Genomic DNA, 16,280 nt, shown 5'->3' with positions numbered 1-16,280 from the left:
TTTTTTTTTTTTTTTTTCTTTTTTGATTGTTTATTGAGGAGATATACGAGGAAAAAAAAACCCGTACGTTTGTATCGTGCAATATGCACAATTATGTTCTTTCAATGATTTCTTTCACAAGGTCGCTGCTATGTAACGATAGGAATTGCTGATAGTTGTAACGTGATTAATTGCTATCGCGAATAACCTCATGAATTTCCTTCGACGCAATCTCAATCGCGGTTGTGGAATTTTCTCGATAAAATATACGTGAATGAACATCGTCGAGTATTTTGAGATACGATTTATAGGTCGAGTTTCTGCAATTTGGACGTTTGATGCTTTCGCGGTGTGTGTGTGTGTGTGTTCTGTAAAATTCTGTAAAAGCTCTTCTGCAAATTGACCAAAATAAAACGCGGGGAGCAAATATCAGAGTCTCTTCGAGTGGCAACTCGGGTTTCGGCGAGAGAGAGAGAGAGAGAAAAAAAAACGGCGATTAACATCGCCCGCGGCTGATCCTCACGTCGTCCGAAGATGATCATAAATGCACGCATGACCACTTCGGCGATTCTGGTTTTATCATTTTGCACAACCGGTTACGGTTTGTACATACATGTATACACGGCGAATCAATCACACACGAGGACACAATGAAAATTATTCATCGCGCGTTGAATTCTCTGAAAAAAAAAAAACTTGCACAAAATCACTTTTCTGATTGCAGCTTCTGGAAATGCTCAAGTTTTACGCCCGTTTCGAGATCAGCGAGGAGACCGGCAACCCTCTGACGGATCACGACATGACTCAGTTGCATTACGCGAAAATCACATCGCTTCAGGTATACGAGAAAACGCGCGTGATTTTTTTTTTTTTTTTTTTTTATTGACGCGCGATATTGAAATCACATCGAAATACTCGGAACCGTTTGAAACAATTTTTTTTTTTTTCGTTAATTTCACGAGAGAGATGAGACTTTTCATCTTTGCGTGATTACGTTTTAAACGTAACGCCGTTGTTATTTTTTGTTTTCACGACCGTGATGATGTTTCGCTCGCGCGTCATGTCGGTTTTAGCAAACCGGTCTTCGTTGAATTATTCACGATGAAATCTGAATTTTCAGTAGATTACTAATCAATCGGTCGACTCATTAATGAAGGAATGTATCGTCAACACGCACGTTCTTTCATATACAAATGTACAAATTATTTGCGTTGTTTTTAAATGTCAAATCTTCGCTTTAGAACGCGGTTTTCGCCAAATTCCCGGACTTGAGGAGCTTCGCGTTGGCGAACGTGGCCAGCGTCGACGTCAGAGACGCTCTGTACAAGCACTTCGGCTCGCTCAGGTGAGTATATTTATTTTATAATTTTCTTCGCGCGCCGATTGTTCGCGCAAAAAAACGTGTCGACGATGATGCGAGTGACGATGATGTTGGATTTTGATTTTCAGTCAGGAGAAGCTGCGATCTATCGCGAGCTATTTGAATCTGGTTCCGCCGAAGGAACGGGAACACGAGGAAAATTGGTACCGCTTGGACATCGAGTTTCTGCGCGAATTGTTGGTGAGTGTCGCGAGCGACGACGAAAAGAGACGTCGCGCGCGACGGATTTAGCTTCCGAAATTGAGGCCGCGGGATTTATTTGTTAATTTAATTTCAGATATCGCGACACGAGCGTAGGCCGTCGCAGCTCGAGGAGCTGAATGAGATGCCTTTGTATCCGACCGAGGAGATAATCTGGAACGAGAGCATCGTCCCGACCGAGTATTTTTCCGGCGAAGGTTGTCTCGCTCTGCCGAAACTCAATCTGCAGTTTCTCACGTTGCACGATTATTTGCTGCGCAACTTTAATCTCTTTCGCTTGGAGTCGACGTGTGCGTAATAAAAAAACAAAAACAAAAAAATTAAATGTCCCATTTGACATTCACGTCCATTTCGATTAGCTGGAATTAATTGTTTAACGTGCATAAATTTCGGTTGTTCACAGACGAAATACGGCAGGACATCGAGGATGCAGTGAGCAGACTCAGTCCTTGGTACGTTTGATAAATACGTCGTATTTACTTAATTCGCTTTCTCTTTTTCATTTGTCGATCGTTGTAATTTTTATTCTTTTTCTTTCGTCTCGATCATCGAAGTGTTTTTTTTTTTTTTTTTTGCAGGCAAGCGGAGGACGGCGGTGTTTATTTCGGCGGTTGGGCTAGGATGGCTCAGCCCATCACGCAATTCGCCGTGGTCGAGGTGGCCAAACCCAATGTCGGCGAGAACAGACCGTCGAGGGTTCGCGCCGACGTCACGATAAATCTCAGCGTTCGCAAGGAGATCAAATCCGAATGGGAGAATCTTCGCAAGCACGACGTGTGCTTTCTCATCACCGTCAAGCCGCCGAATCCCATCGGTAAAGGAACAAAACAGTTCAAACAAGCTAGCGCAAAAAGTCACTTCTTCCGCGGCAAACAAACGGCACGATTTTGTCGCATGCACAAGTAATAAAATTAAATGACGTAGATTTTTGTTGCGCTGTTGCAGGCACGAAGTACAGTCACAAGCTCCCTTTTGTGCCCCAAGTGGGTCTGACGACGGTGCGGGGGTGCGAGGTCGAGGGCATGCTCGACTCCAACGGCAGGGTGATAGAGGACGGTCCTGAGCCGAGGCCGATTTTACCGGGCGATTCGCGAACCTATAGAGTCTGGCTCGACTGCAATCAATACCGAATCGATATGGACAACGCCAGCCACGGCGGCGAAGATGTGTACGAGGGATTTAATATTATAATGAGACGTAAACCTAAGGAGAACAACTTCAAGGCGGTATTAGAAACCATAAGGGAACTCATGAATACTGAATGCGTCGTGCCTGACTGGCTGCACGATATAATCTTGGGATACGGCGATCCCGGAGCGGCGTGTTATTCCAGGTAATTTATTTATCTTTCTATACATATACGTATCTCTGTATAATTTACAATCAAGACGCGCCCGTTTGATCGTTCGAAACTGACTCGATGTGCGACACACACAGAATGTCGGATGAAATTGCGACGATGGATTTCAACGACACGTTCCTCGATATAGACCATCTGCGAGCCAGTTTTCCTCAGTACGAGATCAAGACGGATCGCGAGGATGAGGGAAATCTCGTGCGGCCGTTTCTGTTAACTTTCGAGGACGTACTTGCGAAACACAACGACGAGCCCGTCAAGAAACTCATCAGAGTTAAACCGCACATACCGCCCAGTAGAGGTCCATACAGAGCGAACGAACCGAAAAAGTTAGCATTTGTTTTTATGACATTTTTATATCGCGCATTGCGTGTGTTTGTTTGTTTTTTTTTTTTTTTTTGAACAATCTATGTGTTTACGTTGCAGAAATCAAATTCCCTTCACGCCGACGCAAGTCGAAGCTATACGCGCCGGGATGCAGCCTGGTTTAACGCTGGTCGTCGGTCCACCCGGTACCGGCAAAACGGACGTTGCCGTGCAGATCATCTCGAATCTGTATCACAATTTTCCCAATCAGAGAACGCTGATTGTCACGCACTCCAATCAAGCGCTCAACCAGCTGTTCGAAAAGATAATGGCTCTGGACATCGACGAACGGCATCTGCTGCGTCTCGGTCACGGTGAGGAAGCTCTGGAGACCGAGAAAGATTTCAGTCGTTACGGCAGGGTCAATTACGTTCTCGCCAAACGTTTGGATCTGCTTATGGAAGTTCAGAGGTTGCAGGTAATATTTGTTTTTTTTTTTTCAGGCTGTTCCAATTTGATGCACAACACGTTCGGTTGGTGTTGCAATATATATATATATATATTCTTTCTGTCTTCAGGAATCTCTGAATGTGAAAGGCGATGTCGCGTACACGTGCGAAACGGCGGGATATTTTTTCATGTATCAAGTATCCACAAGATGGGACCGCTTTGAGACCAGAGTGAAGCAGAGGCAACACACGAGCGAGAAGTCCGACTTGTGTTCCATAGTCGACGAGGAGTTTCCGTTCCACAAATTCTTCGATAACGCTCCGCAGCCGCTTTTCAAACGAAATTCGTACGAAGAAGACCTTAAAATAGCGTGCAGTTGCTTCAGGTAAGAATAAAAAGTGTTAGATAAATGCGAATGTTTTGAGATGAAAACAGATTGATTCTGCAACAACAAATTGTGTCATCTATCGCAGATACATCGAAAGGATATTCACCCAGTTGGAAGAGTTTCGCGCATTCGAATTGCTCCGATCGGGTCTCGACAGGTCGAAGTACTTGCTCGTGAAAGAGGCCAAGGTGATCGCTATGACCTGTACGCACGCGGCGCTCAAACGACGCGAACTCGTTGATATGGGTTTCAAGTACGACAACATTCTCATGGAAGAGTCCGCGCAGATTCTGGAGATCGAGACTTTCATACCGTTGTTGCTGCAGAATCCCCAGGACGGATACAATCGCCTGAAACGTTGGATAATGATAGGAGATCATCATCAGTTGCCGCCTGTCATCAAGAACATGGCCTTTCAAAAGTATTCGAACATGGAACAGTCGTTGTTCGCGAGATTCGTGCGATTGGGCGTGCCCACGGTCGATCTCGACGGCCAGGGTCGCGCCCGACCCAGCATTTGCAATCTCTACAACTGGCGCTACAAGAAGCTGGGGAATTTGGCGCACGTGGAGCGTAGCCCCGAGTATCTGGTGGCGAACGCTGGCTTCCTGTACGATTTCCAACTGGTCAACGTCGAAGACTTCAATGGCGTCGGAGAGAGCGAGCCCAGCGCTTACTTTTACCAGAATCTCGCCGAGGCGGAATACTGCGTCGCGGTGTTCATGTACATGCGTCTGCTGGGATATCCTGCGGATAAGATCAGTATTTTAACCACGTACAACGGTCAGAAGCATCTGATACGAGACGTGATAAACATCCGATGCGCGAACAATCCTCTCATAGGCCGTCCGAACAAGGTTACGACTGTCGACAAGTATCAAGGCCAGCAGAACGATTACATCTTGCTGTCACTGGTGAAGACGCGCGCGGTCGGTCACCTGAGAGACGCCAGACGTCTGGTGGTGGCGATGTCGCGCGCCCGTCTCGGTCTCTACGTCTTTGCCCGCGTGTCTCTCTTCAAAAACTGCTTCGAGTTAACGCCGGCGTTCGATCAGCTGATGCAGAGAACGTTGAAGCTGCAGTTACTGCCGCAGGAACTCTATCCCACCGATCGGCCGAACGACGCCGTTCCTTCGACAATGCCGATGGAGATCGAGGACATGCCGCACATGGCCAAGTTCGTTTACGATTATTACATGTCCAAAGTCAGCGGAATGAAGGTAATTTCTTTCTTACAGAAGAACTCTAGTGTATAGATTTGAATTTTTGTTTGTTTCTTCGACGTGTGTTTTTGATCTTCTCTTTGTTTTCAGGGATCGCACAAGATGTGGCAGAAACCGGGAACGATGCAAACAACAGGCAGTCCGACGCACAAGATCCCGGTTCATCCGGGAGCCGACGATGATACCGACGACGAGGAGGAGGAAATTAATCAAGAATCGGAACAAAAGAAAGTTGACGAAACAGACGAATCCAAAGATAACGCCGACGACGATGCTGACGACAAGGAAGAAGAGAACAATGAGGAAGAACCGGAACGAAAGAAGCAAAAAGTCGAGACGGAAGAATCCAAAGAGAAAACCGCGGAGAACAACAAACAGTACGAGCCAATAAAGAATTTGGTCGAAGATCCTCCGAGCGAAGCCGAAGACAACGAAGCTGAATAAAATCCGCGAAGACTGATATTGTTGAGAGGCGTGTCGATTCGGAAAAAAACAAAATCCACCCCTGTTTTGAACAAGTATCTCTACCCGTTTTGTTCTTTACAAAATATACGAAGGGCAGCTGAGCGCTTCGTACGGCCGGTACTTATTTAAAAGTAACAAAAACACAAGAGTTTGAGGTCGAAACTTTCTATTCGGTCTCGAACTATTGATTGCCCAAAAAACTATTGATTGACCAACGTATTGAGCTTTTATAATTTTTAATTTCTTGACTCCAATCCTACAAGTCCCAATTATTATCACAGGTTTTGCCGAGCGGATACATCCGCTCACTCTAAGAGTAGTAGTTTTATTTTTACTCCAAGAGTTAATCATTGTGATGTACATATTGTAAGCAACATTCACATTGTAACTATAATATGCGTATATTTAAGGAAGAATAAGCGTTCTTTTTTTTTTTTTTTTTTTTTTTATTGTACAGATGTTTATATCACTATATAATATAAGTACATACATATAGAACCTTCGTACCCACACGCTCTATAAAACACGCATTAGAAAATAAATATTTTTTACAAATATCAATTGTTAATTTCGCGACGAGAGATAAAAAACTCTCACGAGAAAAGACTCATCTTTCTTTTCAGCGTCTCTTTTCGGCGCTCCGGCCTCTTCAGCTTCTCCGACTTGCCGCCCGGTTTTGTTTTCCTCGAGTCGTTCGTCGTTTTCTTCTTCTGCACGCTCGACGGCACGTAACTATCGTCGAACGTCAGTTTGCACGGCGACTTGAAGTCGGGCTCGTACTCTTCCACGGCAGACTTGACTCCCTTTGAATTGGGCACGTACTCCTCCAGAACGGCGTCGGGAATCAACGTGGTGGCGCACGGCTCGTAAGTCTCGTAAACCGCCTCCAGTTTCTCAATCGAGTTCGGCACGTAGTTTACGTTCTGCGCCACGTGTTTGCTACTGTCGCACAGAGTCGGCGTGTACTCGTTCGACGTCGATCGCATGCCCTCGAGCGCGCTCTTCCGACTGGGCACGTACTTGAAGTCCAGACACGATCTCTTCGCCTTAGGCGCGTCCGGAATGTATTCCTCCAACGACGCGTTCTCCAGATCCTCGGAGAGTTTGTATTTCTTGATCCTTTTTTTTCTGAAATCGTCTCGCGCCGTCGTCGAGGAGGTATTGTCGCGCGGCGGTGCGGTTTCGATCTTGGTAGGCGAATATTTCGTTTTCGTCGGTGTTTTCTTCGATCGATCGCTTTTAGCGTCGGTCGTTCGATCGGAAGATTTTTCCTTCGTTCGATTTTTCGTCTCGTCTTCGGTCTCCGTCTTGCTTCTCTTCTCGTCTTCGTTCGTTTCTCGTTTCACCGTCGATTTTTTCCGAGCCGACGACACGTTCACCTTGATGGTCGGCAGGAACGTCGCGCCGCTCGTGGATTCCGAGTGCTCGAAGGTGTATCTGTTGTCACAAATTCCAAAATTATTAATGCGGAACGGGAAATTCGCGATCTTACAAAAATTAATATTATTTTTTTATCTTAGATTAACGTTATCTAAACATACGATACAATATAATTCTTTTTTATGTGTTATAAAATTGTTACCTACACAAAAACAATTTATATAACTACATATAAAATAATTGTTATTTTTACATGTGAACAAAAAACTAATAAAATATTCAAATTAAATGTGTGCGAGATAAGACACGTGTGTGTGTGTGTGTGTGTGTTACAAATTGATTTTTGATATTACGTGACTTCCAACTGGCGAGTGGACTTGCGCCACTCGCGTCCTCGATCCTTGCGTAGCGAGGATCCGTCATCCCGGCCGTTACGCAGAATCGCTCTTTCCAATATCTTGTAGAGCGCGGCCCAGTCCTCGATTTTTAACCACTTGTTGGTGATAACCTTACGATTCTTGATCTCGACCGTTTTCTCTTGCACAGTGACCACCGCGGTCGCCAGACAGTCGTCCGCGGCCTGCGCGAACACACAAGCATATGCTGACGTAAGTTCGAAATCGATCGAACAAAATTAAACGCTCGTCGTGTCGAATATAAATGTAATTTATATTTTTCCTCTAATTTTACATAAAATTATACACGTGCGAAGAAACAACATTCGGAGATTCGCGAGATAAAGCAGCCTGATTCCTCACAGATGCTCTTTCGTGACGAGCGAGCGAGCGCGCGCGCGCGCGCGCATGCACTCACACACACACACACAAGCAAGCACACGCCTGACAATCAGCTGTTGACAGCTGTTGCACGCGGGGGTACCTTGATCACTTCTAAATAGTGGCCGTCTCGGAACATGTTCGCGTTCGACACGTCCACGGGGAAGAGATGCGGCGGGACGACGAGGCCCGTTTCCGTCGCTCCGTCGTTAACGCGAGCCCCGTCCAGACGTGCTGACGTCGCGCGCGCGACGGTCTTGCCCGCGACGCACGTCTTCGCCGACGAAGAGAAATAGGATCGTGCATCGAATCACCGTCTCTCATCGCATTAAAGATTGCGACGCGCAATCCAGGTTGTTCCTCGCGCGTGAAATCGATCAGGATTTTTTCTTTCAACGAGATCGCGACACTTTGTTAGAAGAGATAGAGATATCGAACGCGTTAAAAAAAATGATACGATTACGCCCCACTCTGGAACAAGCGCCGTTACCTACAGGTGCAAGCAAAGATTGTTTTTTTTTTTTTCAATCGGATACGCGCGCGGAAAGTTTGAAGATTTTTTTCGCACGGACTTCGATCTAACTCGTCGATCGTGTGTGTACATTCCTGTCTTCCTGGCTTGGAAAAAATTAGAAAAAAAAAAAATTTTAATGTCACACGTGACACGGTTACTCGCCAACGAATACGGTTTCGCGCGAAGAGAACGTTTTTCTTTCTAAGCGACGTTTTTTTTTTTTTTTCAACCGCTGGTTACTCACCGAAATCGACGTAGAAGGGAAAGAGTGTGTGTTCTTTACTCCCCGCTTCGTTGCTCCGCAGTGCATACGCACACGAGATATCGATCACGTCCTTGATGCGATACGAAAATTTATAAATAAAATACATATGTTATTGTGTAAAACGTAAGTTTAGCTGAGATCCGAACCCCACTCTTCTCAGTTGAGATTTGAACCATCTCGATCTCGCTGGAATGGTTCACCAGAGTGTTGTCACGTGAGAGATTCCTCATGCAATACGTAATGATCAAATTTTCGTTTTGTTTTTTTTTCGTCGAAAATAAACACGATTGATTAAATTTGCACGTGAAAGTTTCGAACACTCACTCGCGTAACTTTTTAATTTTGATTTTATAAAATATGTATTTTTTTTTTTTATGTTTCACGAGTTCTCTCAGGTTAAGATAACATTTGTGATCTCTCTCTCTCTCTCTCTATCTTTCTCTCTCTTAGTTCTTAGACACAGCGGTTAAAATACAGTCGAGCGATTGATGCGCGCGAGTGTTTTCGAACCCGATCTCTCATTGTGGAGCACACGAGCGATTGTCCCGAATAGAATCGAGTTAATCATGACGCGCGAAGAAGCACCTACGATTTTCGAACGTTTTCAAATGTTGATGGAGGACGAAACGGGACCCGGTAAGGTACGCGACAGTTTTACAATTCCCCTAACGTGTGCGATTTGTGATACGTGTGTTTTGCCTTGTTTCGTCGTTCGCATTCACATTTCCTCTTTCAGATGATCACTTACGGAATCGCCGGCGCGGGTTTATTCGTTGCTCTGCACAGAATCAGACCGGTGAGTTTATAACATCAAGCGAATTCTTCCTTCAGTCTGATCTCTGTAACTATTACCGTGTGTCACACTATTTTTTCTCGCACAAAACTTATGATTTTTATCTCTCATTTTATTACACCACGTTCAGTTTGCGAAGTTCACGAAACCGTCCAATGTCCCACTTCATTTCCTGCAGTCGCGAGTTCCACTCCAAGGCACTGTAATGCGTGTGGAACCGAGCGGTGGTGTTCTACTGATGGTCGATCATCGACCCTTACTGCCTTTTTTTCACTTTAGCAATAAAAGTTACTTACCTGTAAAAATCAGCGGCATTAACGTCACGAGTAACGGTAAGTAACAAAGTAGTATGCGACGCTACGTTCTATTAGCTTTTCGAGGACCACAATGTATATCTGCGACTCTATAATGTGTACACTGTCAACACATCAACTTTCTAGGTGTAAGTTGGTTACAGTACATAGTCAATGGAAAGAGTATAACGTTTGTGCCCATAGCCAAGGAGAACGAGTATTTGGAGTGCATGGTTTCGGTGCGACAGAAAAATCAAGTGAGAGAGAAATAGGACTTGCTGTTTTTTTTTATTGTTGACACGATAAGACGTCACGTGTTTTTCACTGTGATCATTTCTGCACAAACAGGATACGCTAAAACTTGGAGAAGAACTAGTCAGATTAGGTTTAGGTACCGTGAGTCAGCCTAGTGCAAAGCTAAATGACAAACAATTACTAGCGTATAACAAGTCTTTAGCGAGTGCGCAAAAGTGGGCTGCACGTAGAAGAAACGGATATTGGCATTTTGTCAAACAACCAACCGTCCTGTGGAAAATACAAATGTTCGTGATAGACAAAATAAATGCGCTTTTACCTACCTATGTACAAAGACGCATTAATCTGTAAGAATATTAACAAAATTCTCTAAATATGTATATTTTTTTAAATTATAAATACAGTTTTTGATAGTTCGCCATTTTACGAAAGAAGATTGTTTTCGTCTGTACTTAGAGTTTTAATAAATGCAAATATATTTGAATACATACGAACTCTCAAAGTATACCTCTCATATACCTCTCAAAAAAATGAAAAAGAATTTTTTTTCAGATTCTTTACCACGTGAAAACTCTTCAAAACATATTAATGCTAAATGTGGCGCGCTAAATGTTGAATATTCACGCAAATGACAAAATGAACAAAGTGAACTATTTAAAAAGGTAATTTTTATTTAAAAGCCGAATTATACAACTTCTTATAACTATTTCACATTTCTCGTGTCTGATCATATATTTAACAAAGTTATCATAAGATTCACAAAACACAACATATATATATATATATATGTATATTTTTTATTTTATTTAAGAAGTTTCTATATTTTATTTAGACTGTATTCATGGAATGGAGGTTTTTCTTATATTTATTCACAAACTTAAAAACATACATTATTTATGAATATTCTTCCGCAATCGCGGACAAAAACTTATATATATATATAAAAAAAAAAAATAAGCGTCGGTATCAACTCAGTGAAATGTCATTACTGCACAAACAGAAATGCAAAAGAATCAAAGTTCAAAAAAACAAATTATATATGCATTTTAATATACTCGTCAAAATGCTTGATCGATTATTAGGTTTTCTTATCGGTTATCATTTAAAACTTATATAATCTCACATATAATTCGTAAATAACAAAAAAAAAAAAAAAGTAGTTTTCTCTTTCATGTTGTAAAAACAAAAGTTCAAAATACAAATAGCATGTATATATATGTACATACAAAAATGTGAAAAGTTGCATACATATATATTATCAATGGAAAACACGTAATAAAATTTTCAAAATCAATAATTTTCACTTTGTGTTTATATATACATATATGCACACGACTCACATAGCACTCACATTCATGGCAACTAATATATATATATTTCTCTCTAAATATTTTCTCAGCCTTATTTTAATCTTTAATTTAAAATAAAAGGTAGATTTCTCTCTCTCTATCAATGAGTATTGTTGCGTTTTTCATTATTCACTATAACAGATAATTTAAGTAGTATTCAATTTGTTACTACTAGTAATGTAATCGGAAAACATGATTTGCTACATGAAGAAATAATAAATTTGGAATCACGTTATACAAAGTTAACGGAGAATTTCATTCCAATTGTGCTAAAAACAATAGGCCACTCTACATAACTGATTGTGCAAGATTTAAATATAGTATTAACGACATGACTAACATCTCTGAGAAATCGACATTCTATATATGTATATATTACCTTTAACCCATTCGTCATTGAAAATGTGATGTGTAAAACTGGAGTGTATTCATTCAACAAGTGTGTTAATAATATCACAATATAATATTAATAAATTACTCTTTTTTCATTAGAGGTCATCTCTCGGACGAGTTGTTTTTTTGTGTTCAACTTTCTCGGGTTGCGATTTCTGTGCATTCACGTTGTCAACTTTCTTCGCATTACTCTTTTTGGCATCGTTATTAACGGATTTAGTTTCCGGCTTTACGTTCTCGCTGTCAGTAGTAGGTTTATCAACCTTAGGGGATGGTTTTGGCGTAGCTGTTGTTGGCTTGGGTGTTGTTGTCGGTGGTGGTTTGGTTGTGGTTGGAGCAGCGGTTGGTTTGGGTGTTGTTGTCGGAGCGGCCGTCGGTTTCGGCGTTGTCTGAGAAGAGGTTTTTTTCGATTCGATTGGCTTTGTTGTTGTAGAAGCTGTGTCTCTCTTGACTTTTTCTGACTTGTTGTTCGAACTAGTGGTCGACTGTTTCTGTGACTGTTTCTCGCTTCTTGTCTGAGAAGCTAGACTAGGAAATACCTGTTTTACCGGGACTCTAAGGAGAAAAGATTGCCACGGAGAGCCGAACCACAAATAATCTTTGTGTAAATGAACCGAGCTTATACCGTCATCTACGGAGGAGACAGCTTCTATAATTTTACCAGACGCGTCTATTCTCAACACCAAAGATACATATGTCGGAGTAACTAGCTTTCCAATGCCTTGGAACGATCCTATTGCATGTATGACTTTTTCTGTGTACGTATTCGGGTAGATGTCGTGCAACAGTTTAAACGGTAATCTCATCGCCAAGAGCAATCGTACAAACATTTTTCTTAAATACGGATGTGGCGCGAGAGACTGACAGAGATTAGGATGTTCAGAGTCGATAGTAAGTATCATAGTGACGAGGATGCCACCATGCCCGTCACTCACAAGATTGTCTGGTACACCTGGCAAACCTTCGATGAAAATCTCTTGCTTTCCTGCTTTTGGTCCTTTCAAATTGTACTTCACGATACGACTTTTCATTGTCTCCGCTACGAGCACGTAACTTTCGTCATCGCTCAACACAACTCCATTTGCAAATCCAAGGTCTTTCATTAACACTTTGTTTTCTTGTTTAGCCGCATTATAATGTATAAGCCTGCAAATGAAATAGTTTTTGCATATTTATACATGATTGCACACACACACACACCTAAGACTTAATTTTTAAGCATTTCTTTACCTTCCCGTTGGATTTAACAACATTGCCAATACTAAATCATTAATTTGAACATCTGTGCTGCTATCAGTCCAATAAAAATCTCCATTATCTGCAATATCTAAACTATTAGGTAGTTTTGGAACTTTTCCATCAATAGGCTTAGAGATATTCACTATGTTTTTGTACTTTCTGGTTGCAATGTCTACTTTGAAAATCCCATAATACGTATCCACCACATACAAATTGCCCTTTTTATCAAATCTCATTCCTAACGGCCTGCCACATATCTGCTCTTGCCAAATACCAGCTGTGAATTTTAAATAACTTTTATTTTAACCATAATTTAATAGTGTATTATCTAATGTACTAGCAAATATATAAGTAAAACAAACAACATTAGTTATAACTAACATAGTCAGTTACATACGCACAATTTTATGTACATACACACACATATGCGTAGATACATATCTATTTTCTGTGCATAAACTGAAAGAAGTTTTCTAAAAAAAAATACAGGTTTGATCGGCCTGTCTTATTTTATTTCATTTCTTCTGTTTCGCATAAAATAGAAATATTGTTCTTGTTTTTGTTATTGTATTCTTTTAGTCCATGCATATATATTGATAAATTTTTCATGGTCTCATTAATATGTATAAATTGAAATACTGAAATCAAGGACTTTACGTCATAGTCACGTGTACTTATTTTACGTTTTCGATTTGGCAAATTCGGCTATAAAATTTTATTTTTTGATTTAAATAAAAACAGGAAAAAATTGTAAAACTATAATAAAAAACAAAAAAAAAGTATAAAATTTGTCGAATTGCGAAGACCAAAGTGTCTTTTTCGCATTGAGATTGTTTTACATTTTATTTTTCGAGAGAGGAGTAAGTGGATAATTCATTTGTACGAGATGCAAATATTCTAGCAATATCCAAGCTAATACATTACTAAGAATGTAATTTTAATTTAATGATATCTAAAAAAAAACTGGAACAGGAAATAAATAGATTGAGAAATATGCTACAGAGTGTGTGTGGAATAAGTCATGATTTAGTAATCGTTTGATTATGACCGATATACAGTAATATCACATATGTATGAGATTATAACATACGCATGTACGTACACAGATCGCTGCGTGCATAATAATAACAAACTTACCGCAATGCTTTCCGAACTTGACAACGGGTACGAGGTGATTTTCCTCAATTCTCATAACGTAACCGCCGTGAACACCGGTGTAAATCTGACCGTTGTACGAGGCAAAGTCCTCCGGTCCAAAAATTTTATTCTCAAACAACTTTTCAATGCCGGTGAGATTTTTCGGACCCAACTTGGAATCGAGATCGCGCGGCGACACGAAGCTGTAAACAAGTCGATAATTTATGGAAGGAAAAATATCAAAGTTCGCATATAACGGATGTTAACGACGTATGATTTGTGAATCTGAATTGTATATGAATTTTTAATTACCACGCATAATTTGTACAATTTGTGTAATTATTTGATTTATGCGATCGTGAATACCTGTATTCCTGAAAGTCCGTCTCCGGCGGCAAACCCGGCATGAACGTGATCACGGCCAGGAACAGACCGACGTAGATGACGGCTGTGCCGATCGACTTCAGATAGCTCATCCTGATAACGACTTGATGAACGGCCCTTCGATGACAATGAAAGTCTTTTCTCTTCTCGCAAGGGATGCGTGTCTCTCTTGTCTCTCCTATTGAATGATCTCGCTGTATCTTCGCTTCCCACTTTTATTCGACGTTCCGCGGCGAAGCACGCGTCTCGAAGGTGTGTTACTCACTCCGGACAAGATTAGCGATATATACGGTCGTGCTCACAGACGTGTCGTCATCGAAACGCGACTGACCAACTTCGAGAGAAGGAGAACACAAATGTTATTACCTGAACCCTGACCGACGACTGTGCTTAACGACGCGCCACGATACGCGAATAACGGCATCCGCGTATCTCCTCTAATGGCGCTGATATTTCTCGCAATATTTGATAGTCGCGAATATTTATTTTTGCTCAACGTCGGCGACGAAAATACGCGCGTGACGCGTCTACTCTTTTTTTTTTTTTTTTTTATACCGATAAACACTTTTAATCTACAATTGAGATCAATATCATTCATCTCACAAGTGTGTTTATATACATACATATATATATATATATACACACACACACACACGTGCGCCTGAGACGCACACCGTGACGTGCCGTTAGAGCATAGCCGTGCGGTACGCATTGCCACGGCAAGGAACAGATGTTTCTAAAACCGGGATTTGTTTCTTCTCGTCGAACACGAGAATTACACCCTCAATCGGTCGCAACACTGCGAAACACATACGACAAATTTATAATTGTGTCGATTGTCAAATTTAAAAAAAAAAACAAATTAACGAAAGTGAAATTACATCGATTGCTCTCTATAAGCGCACGTGTTTTTTTGGAAGTGTTACGTAAGATCGAAGAGAGAGTGAGTGAGTATGTGTGTGTGAGAGAGAGAACAAGAATACAACGCATCTTGACATTCAATTGTGTAGCATTATAATAGACTCATTTACATAAATACATTAATTATGTTATTATACCACATTAATTTGGAGTTGTAGATTGCCACTTGCGTTAGTTGTTTTTTTTTTTTTCTTTTTTATTTCTTCTCCAATTTGCGGTAAAACAAATGTAGAGAAAATTTGCGCGGTTTATTTCAAACTTGGCTAGGATTCTTGAGAGGCACGACGAGAAGCTCCGTTGAAACAATAGGAATCTACATTTAGATCTTACATAACCTCTTTTTACATATACATACGTTGCTCCTCTCGCTTGGTGTGAATTAAGACCATTTTACACAAACCGCAGACGCAGACCACAGGGTCGTAAATCTCGAAGATGATTGATCAATCATCATTAGTCGATTGGCTGATTTGACAAACGTGAATAGTCAATTCCGCGACTCCTGCTGGCGTCTTTATGTAGATAGGCCTTTAGAAAGGAGCCTTCTCAGGGCGATGTCCCATTGAGCGGAAATCTATAGCGGAACGGAATGTGCGGAACCAGCTCGACCAATCATAGCCATTCCGTTTTCTTTCCTTCGCTTATTCTGTGGTTACGATTGGTCGAGCTGGTTCCGCTATAGATTTCCGCTCAATGGGACATCGCCCTCAGGGGAGAGTCGCAAACACGTGACGTTACAATCGCTTCTGATTGGACAGGAGGAAAACGCTGTCCGCCGAACTATAAAGGGTCGTCTACAATAGAGAGTTTTAGACTGTAACAGTAAGAAAT

At 41.5% G+C, this 16,280-nt stretch overlaps 4 protein-coding genes across 10 annotated transcripts in view; 2 read left to right on the top strand and 2 right to left on the bottom strand.

The window, feature by feature from the left end:
• LOC109852055 (intron-binding protein aquarius) overlaps window positions 1–6,077 on the top strand; it is a 21,597-nt gene extending 15,520 nt beyond the window's left edge. For all 3 annotated transcript variants that reach the window (XM_020422862.1, XM_020422865.1, XM_020422863.1), the window contains 12 exons: window positions 704–817; window positions 1,221–1,324; window positions 1,429–1,540; window positions 1,638–1,851; window positions 1,965–2,013; window positions 2,140–2,375; window positions 2,507–2,894; window positions 2,999–3,247; window positions 3,345–3,702; window positions 3,803–4,059; window positions 4,148–5,282; window positions 5,376–6,077. In XM_020422862.1, the coding sequence (XP_020278451.1) occupies window positions 704–817; window positions 1,221–1,324; window positions 1,429–1,540; window positions 1,638–1,851; window positions 1,965–2,013; window positions 2,140–2,375; window positions 2,507–2,894; window positions 2,999–3,247; window positions 3,345–3,702; window positions 3,803–4,059; window positions 4,148–5,282; window positions 5,376–5,729 (3,570 nt within the window). In that variant the 3' untranslated portion in view covers window positions 5,730–6,077. The remainder of the gene's footprint in view (window positions 1–703; window positions 818–1,220; window positions 1,325–1,428; window positions 1,541–1,637; window positions 1,852–1,964; window positions 2,014–2,139; window positions 2,376–2,506; window positions 2,895–2,998; window positions 3,248–3,344; window positions 3,703–3,802; window positions 4,060–4,147; window positions 5,283–5,375) is intronic.
• Window positions 6,078–6,175: 98 nt separating this feature from the next.
• Window positions 6,176–8,819, bottom strand: LOC109852059. 2 transcript variants are annotated; one of them, XM_020422872.1, is made up of 3 exons: window positions 8,665–8,819; window positions 7,484–7,710; window positions 6,176–7,187 (listed from the first exon to the last, which is right to left on the bottom strand). In XM_020422872.1, exons 1-3 carry the CDS (start codon window positions 8,728–8,730, stop codon window positions 6,344–6,346), a joined length of 1,137 nt encoding a protein of 378 aa, XP_020278461.1. In that variant the 5' UTR covers window positions 8,731–8,819; the 3' UTR covers window positions 6,176–6,343. The 2 variants fall into 2 exon arrangements, with proteins under 2 accessions (XP_020278461.1, XP_020278462.1); XM_020422873.1 differs by lacking the exon at window positions 8,665–8,819 and adding an exon at window positions 8,010–8,134.
• Window positions 8,820–8,830: 11 nt separating this feature from the next.
• Window positions 8,831–11,201, top strand: LOC109852060. 3 transcript variants are annotated; one of them, XM_020422875.1, is made up of 7 exons: window positions 8,831–8,922; window positions 9,136–9,326; window positions 9,422–9,481; window positions 9,609–9,810; window positions 9,919–10,028; window positions 10,120–10,373; window positions 10,579–11,201. In XM_020422875.1, exons 2-7 carry the CDS (start codon window positions 9,174–9,176, stop codon window positions 10,592–10,594), a joined length of 795 nt encoding a protein of 264 aa, XP_020278464.1. In that variant the 5' UTR covers window positions 8,831–8,922; window positions 9,136–9,173; the 3' UTR covers window positions 10,595–11,201. The 3 variants fall into 3 exon arrangements, with proteins under 3 accessions (XP_020278464.1, XP_020278465.1, XP_020278466.1); XM_020422876.1 differs by lacking the exon at window positions 8,831–8,922 and having other exon boundaries at window positions 9,073–9,326; window positions 9,657–9,810; XM_020422877.1 differs by lacking the exon at window positions 8,831–8,922 and having other exon boundaries at window positions 9,113–9,321.
• An 81-nt stretch (window positions 11,202–11,282) lies between these two features.
• On the bottom strand, window positions 11,283–15,965 carry LOC109852094 (adipocyte plasma membrane-associated protein-like). Of its 2 annotated transcripts, XM_020422931.1 has the most exons (5): window positions 15,805–15,965; window positions 14,511–14,862; window positions 14,145–14,347; window positions 12,999–13,284; window positions 11,283–12,914 (listed from the first exon to the last, which is right to left on the bottom strand). In XM_020422931.1, the coding sequence occupies exons 2-5, from the start codon at window positions 14,618–14,620 to the stop codon at window positions 11,864–11,866; spliced, it is 1,650 nt and encodes a 549-aa protein (XP_020278520.1). In that variant the 5' UTR covers window positions 14,621–14,862; window positions 15,805–15,965; the 3' UTR covers window positions 11,283–11,863. The 2 variants fall into 2 exon arrangements, with proteins under 2 accessions (XP_020278520.1, XP_020278519.1); XM_020422930.1 differs by lacking the exon at window positions 15,805–15,965 and having other exon boundaries at window positions 14,511–15,064.
• Window positions 15,966–16,280: the final 315 nt, after the last annotated feature.

This window comes from Pseudomyrmex gracilis, unplaced genomic scaffold, assembly GCF_002006095.1.
Source record: "Pseudomyrmex gracilis isolate BER0280 unplaced genomic scaffold, ASM200609v1 scaffold_24, whole genome shotgun sequence".
Lineage (NCBI taxonomy): Eukaryota > Metazoa > Arthropoda > Insecta > Hymenoptera > Formicidae > Pseudomyrmex > Pseudomyrmex gracilis.
This window is presented reverse-complemented; position numbering and strand designations above follow the sequence as displayed.

Bases quoted from the DNA above. Each gene is read 5' to 3' on its own strand.
- LOC109852060 (XM_020422875.1), top strand. From the start codon at position 9,174: ATGCGCGCGAGTGTTTTCGAACCCGATCTCTCATTGTGGAGCACACGA. The intron at 9,327-9,421 runs GTACGCGACAGT...TTCCTCTTTCAG, and splicing joins ACGAAACGGGACCCGGTAAG to ATGATCACTTACGGAATCGC. The intron at 10,029-10,119 runs GTGAGAGAGAAA...CTGCACAAACAG, and splicing joins CGGTGCGACAGAAAAATCAA to GATACGCTAAAACTTGGAGA.
- LOC109852059 (XM_020422872.1), bottom strand. From the start codon at position 8,730: ATGCACTGCGGAGCAACGAAGCGGGGAGTAAAGAACACACACTCTTTC. The intron at 7,711-8,664 runs GTGAGTAACCAG...GTGTTCGCGCAG, and splicing joins TCCCTTCTACGTCGATTTCG to GCCGCGGACGACTGTCTGGC. The intron at 7,188-7,483 runs GTAATATCAAAA...TTGTGACAACAG, and splicing joins ACTCGCCAGTTGGAAGTCAC to ATACACCTTCGAGCACTCGG.
- LOC109852094 (XM_020422931.1), bottom strand. From the start codon at position 14,620: ATGAGCTATCTGAAGTCGATCGGCACAGCCGTCATCTACGTCGGTCTG. The intron at 14,348-14,510 runs GTATTCACGATC...ACTTGTTTACAG, and splicing joins ACGGACTTTCAGGAATACAG to CTTCGTGTCGCCGCGCGATC. The intron at 12,915-12,998 runs GTAAAGAAATGC...TTTCATTTGCAG, and splicing joins TTGTTAAATCCAACGGGAAG to GCTTATACATTATAATGCGG.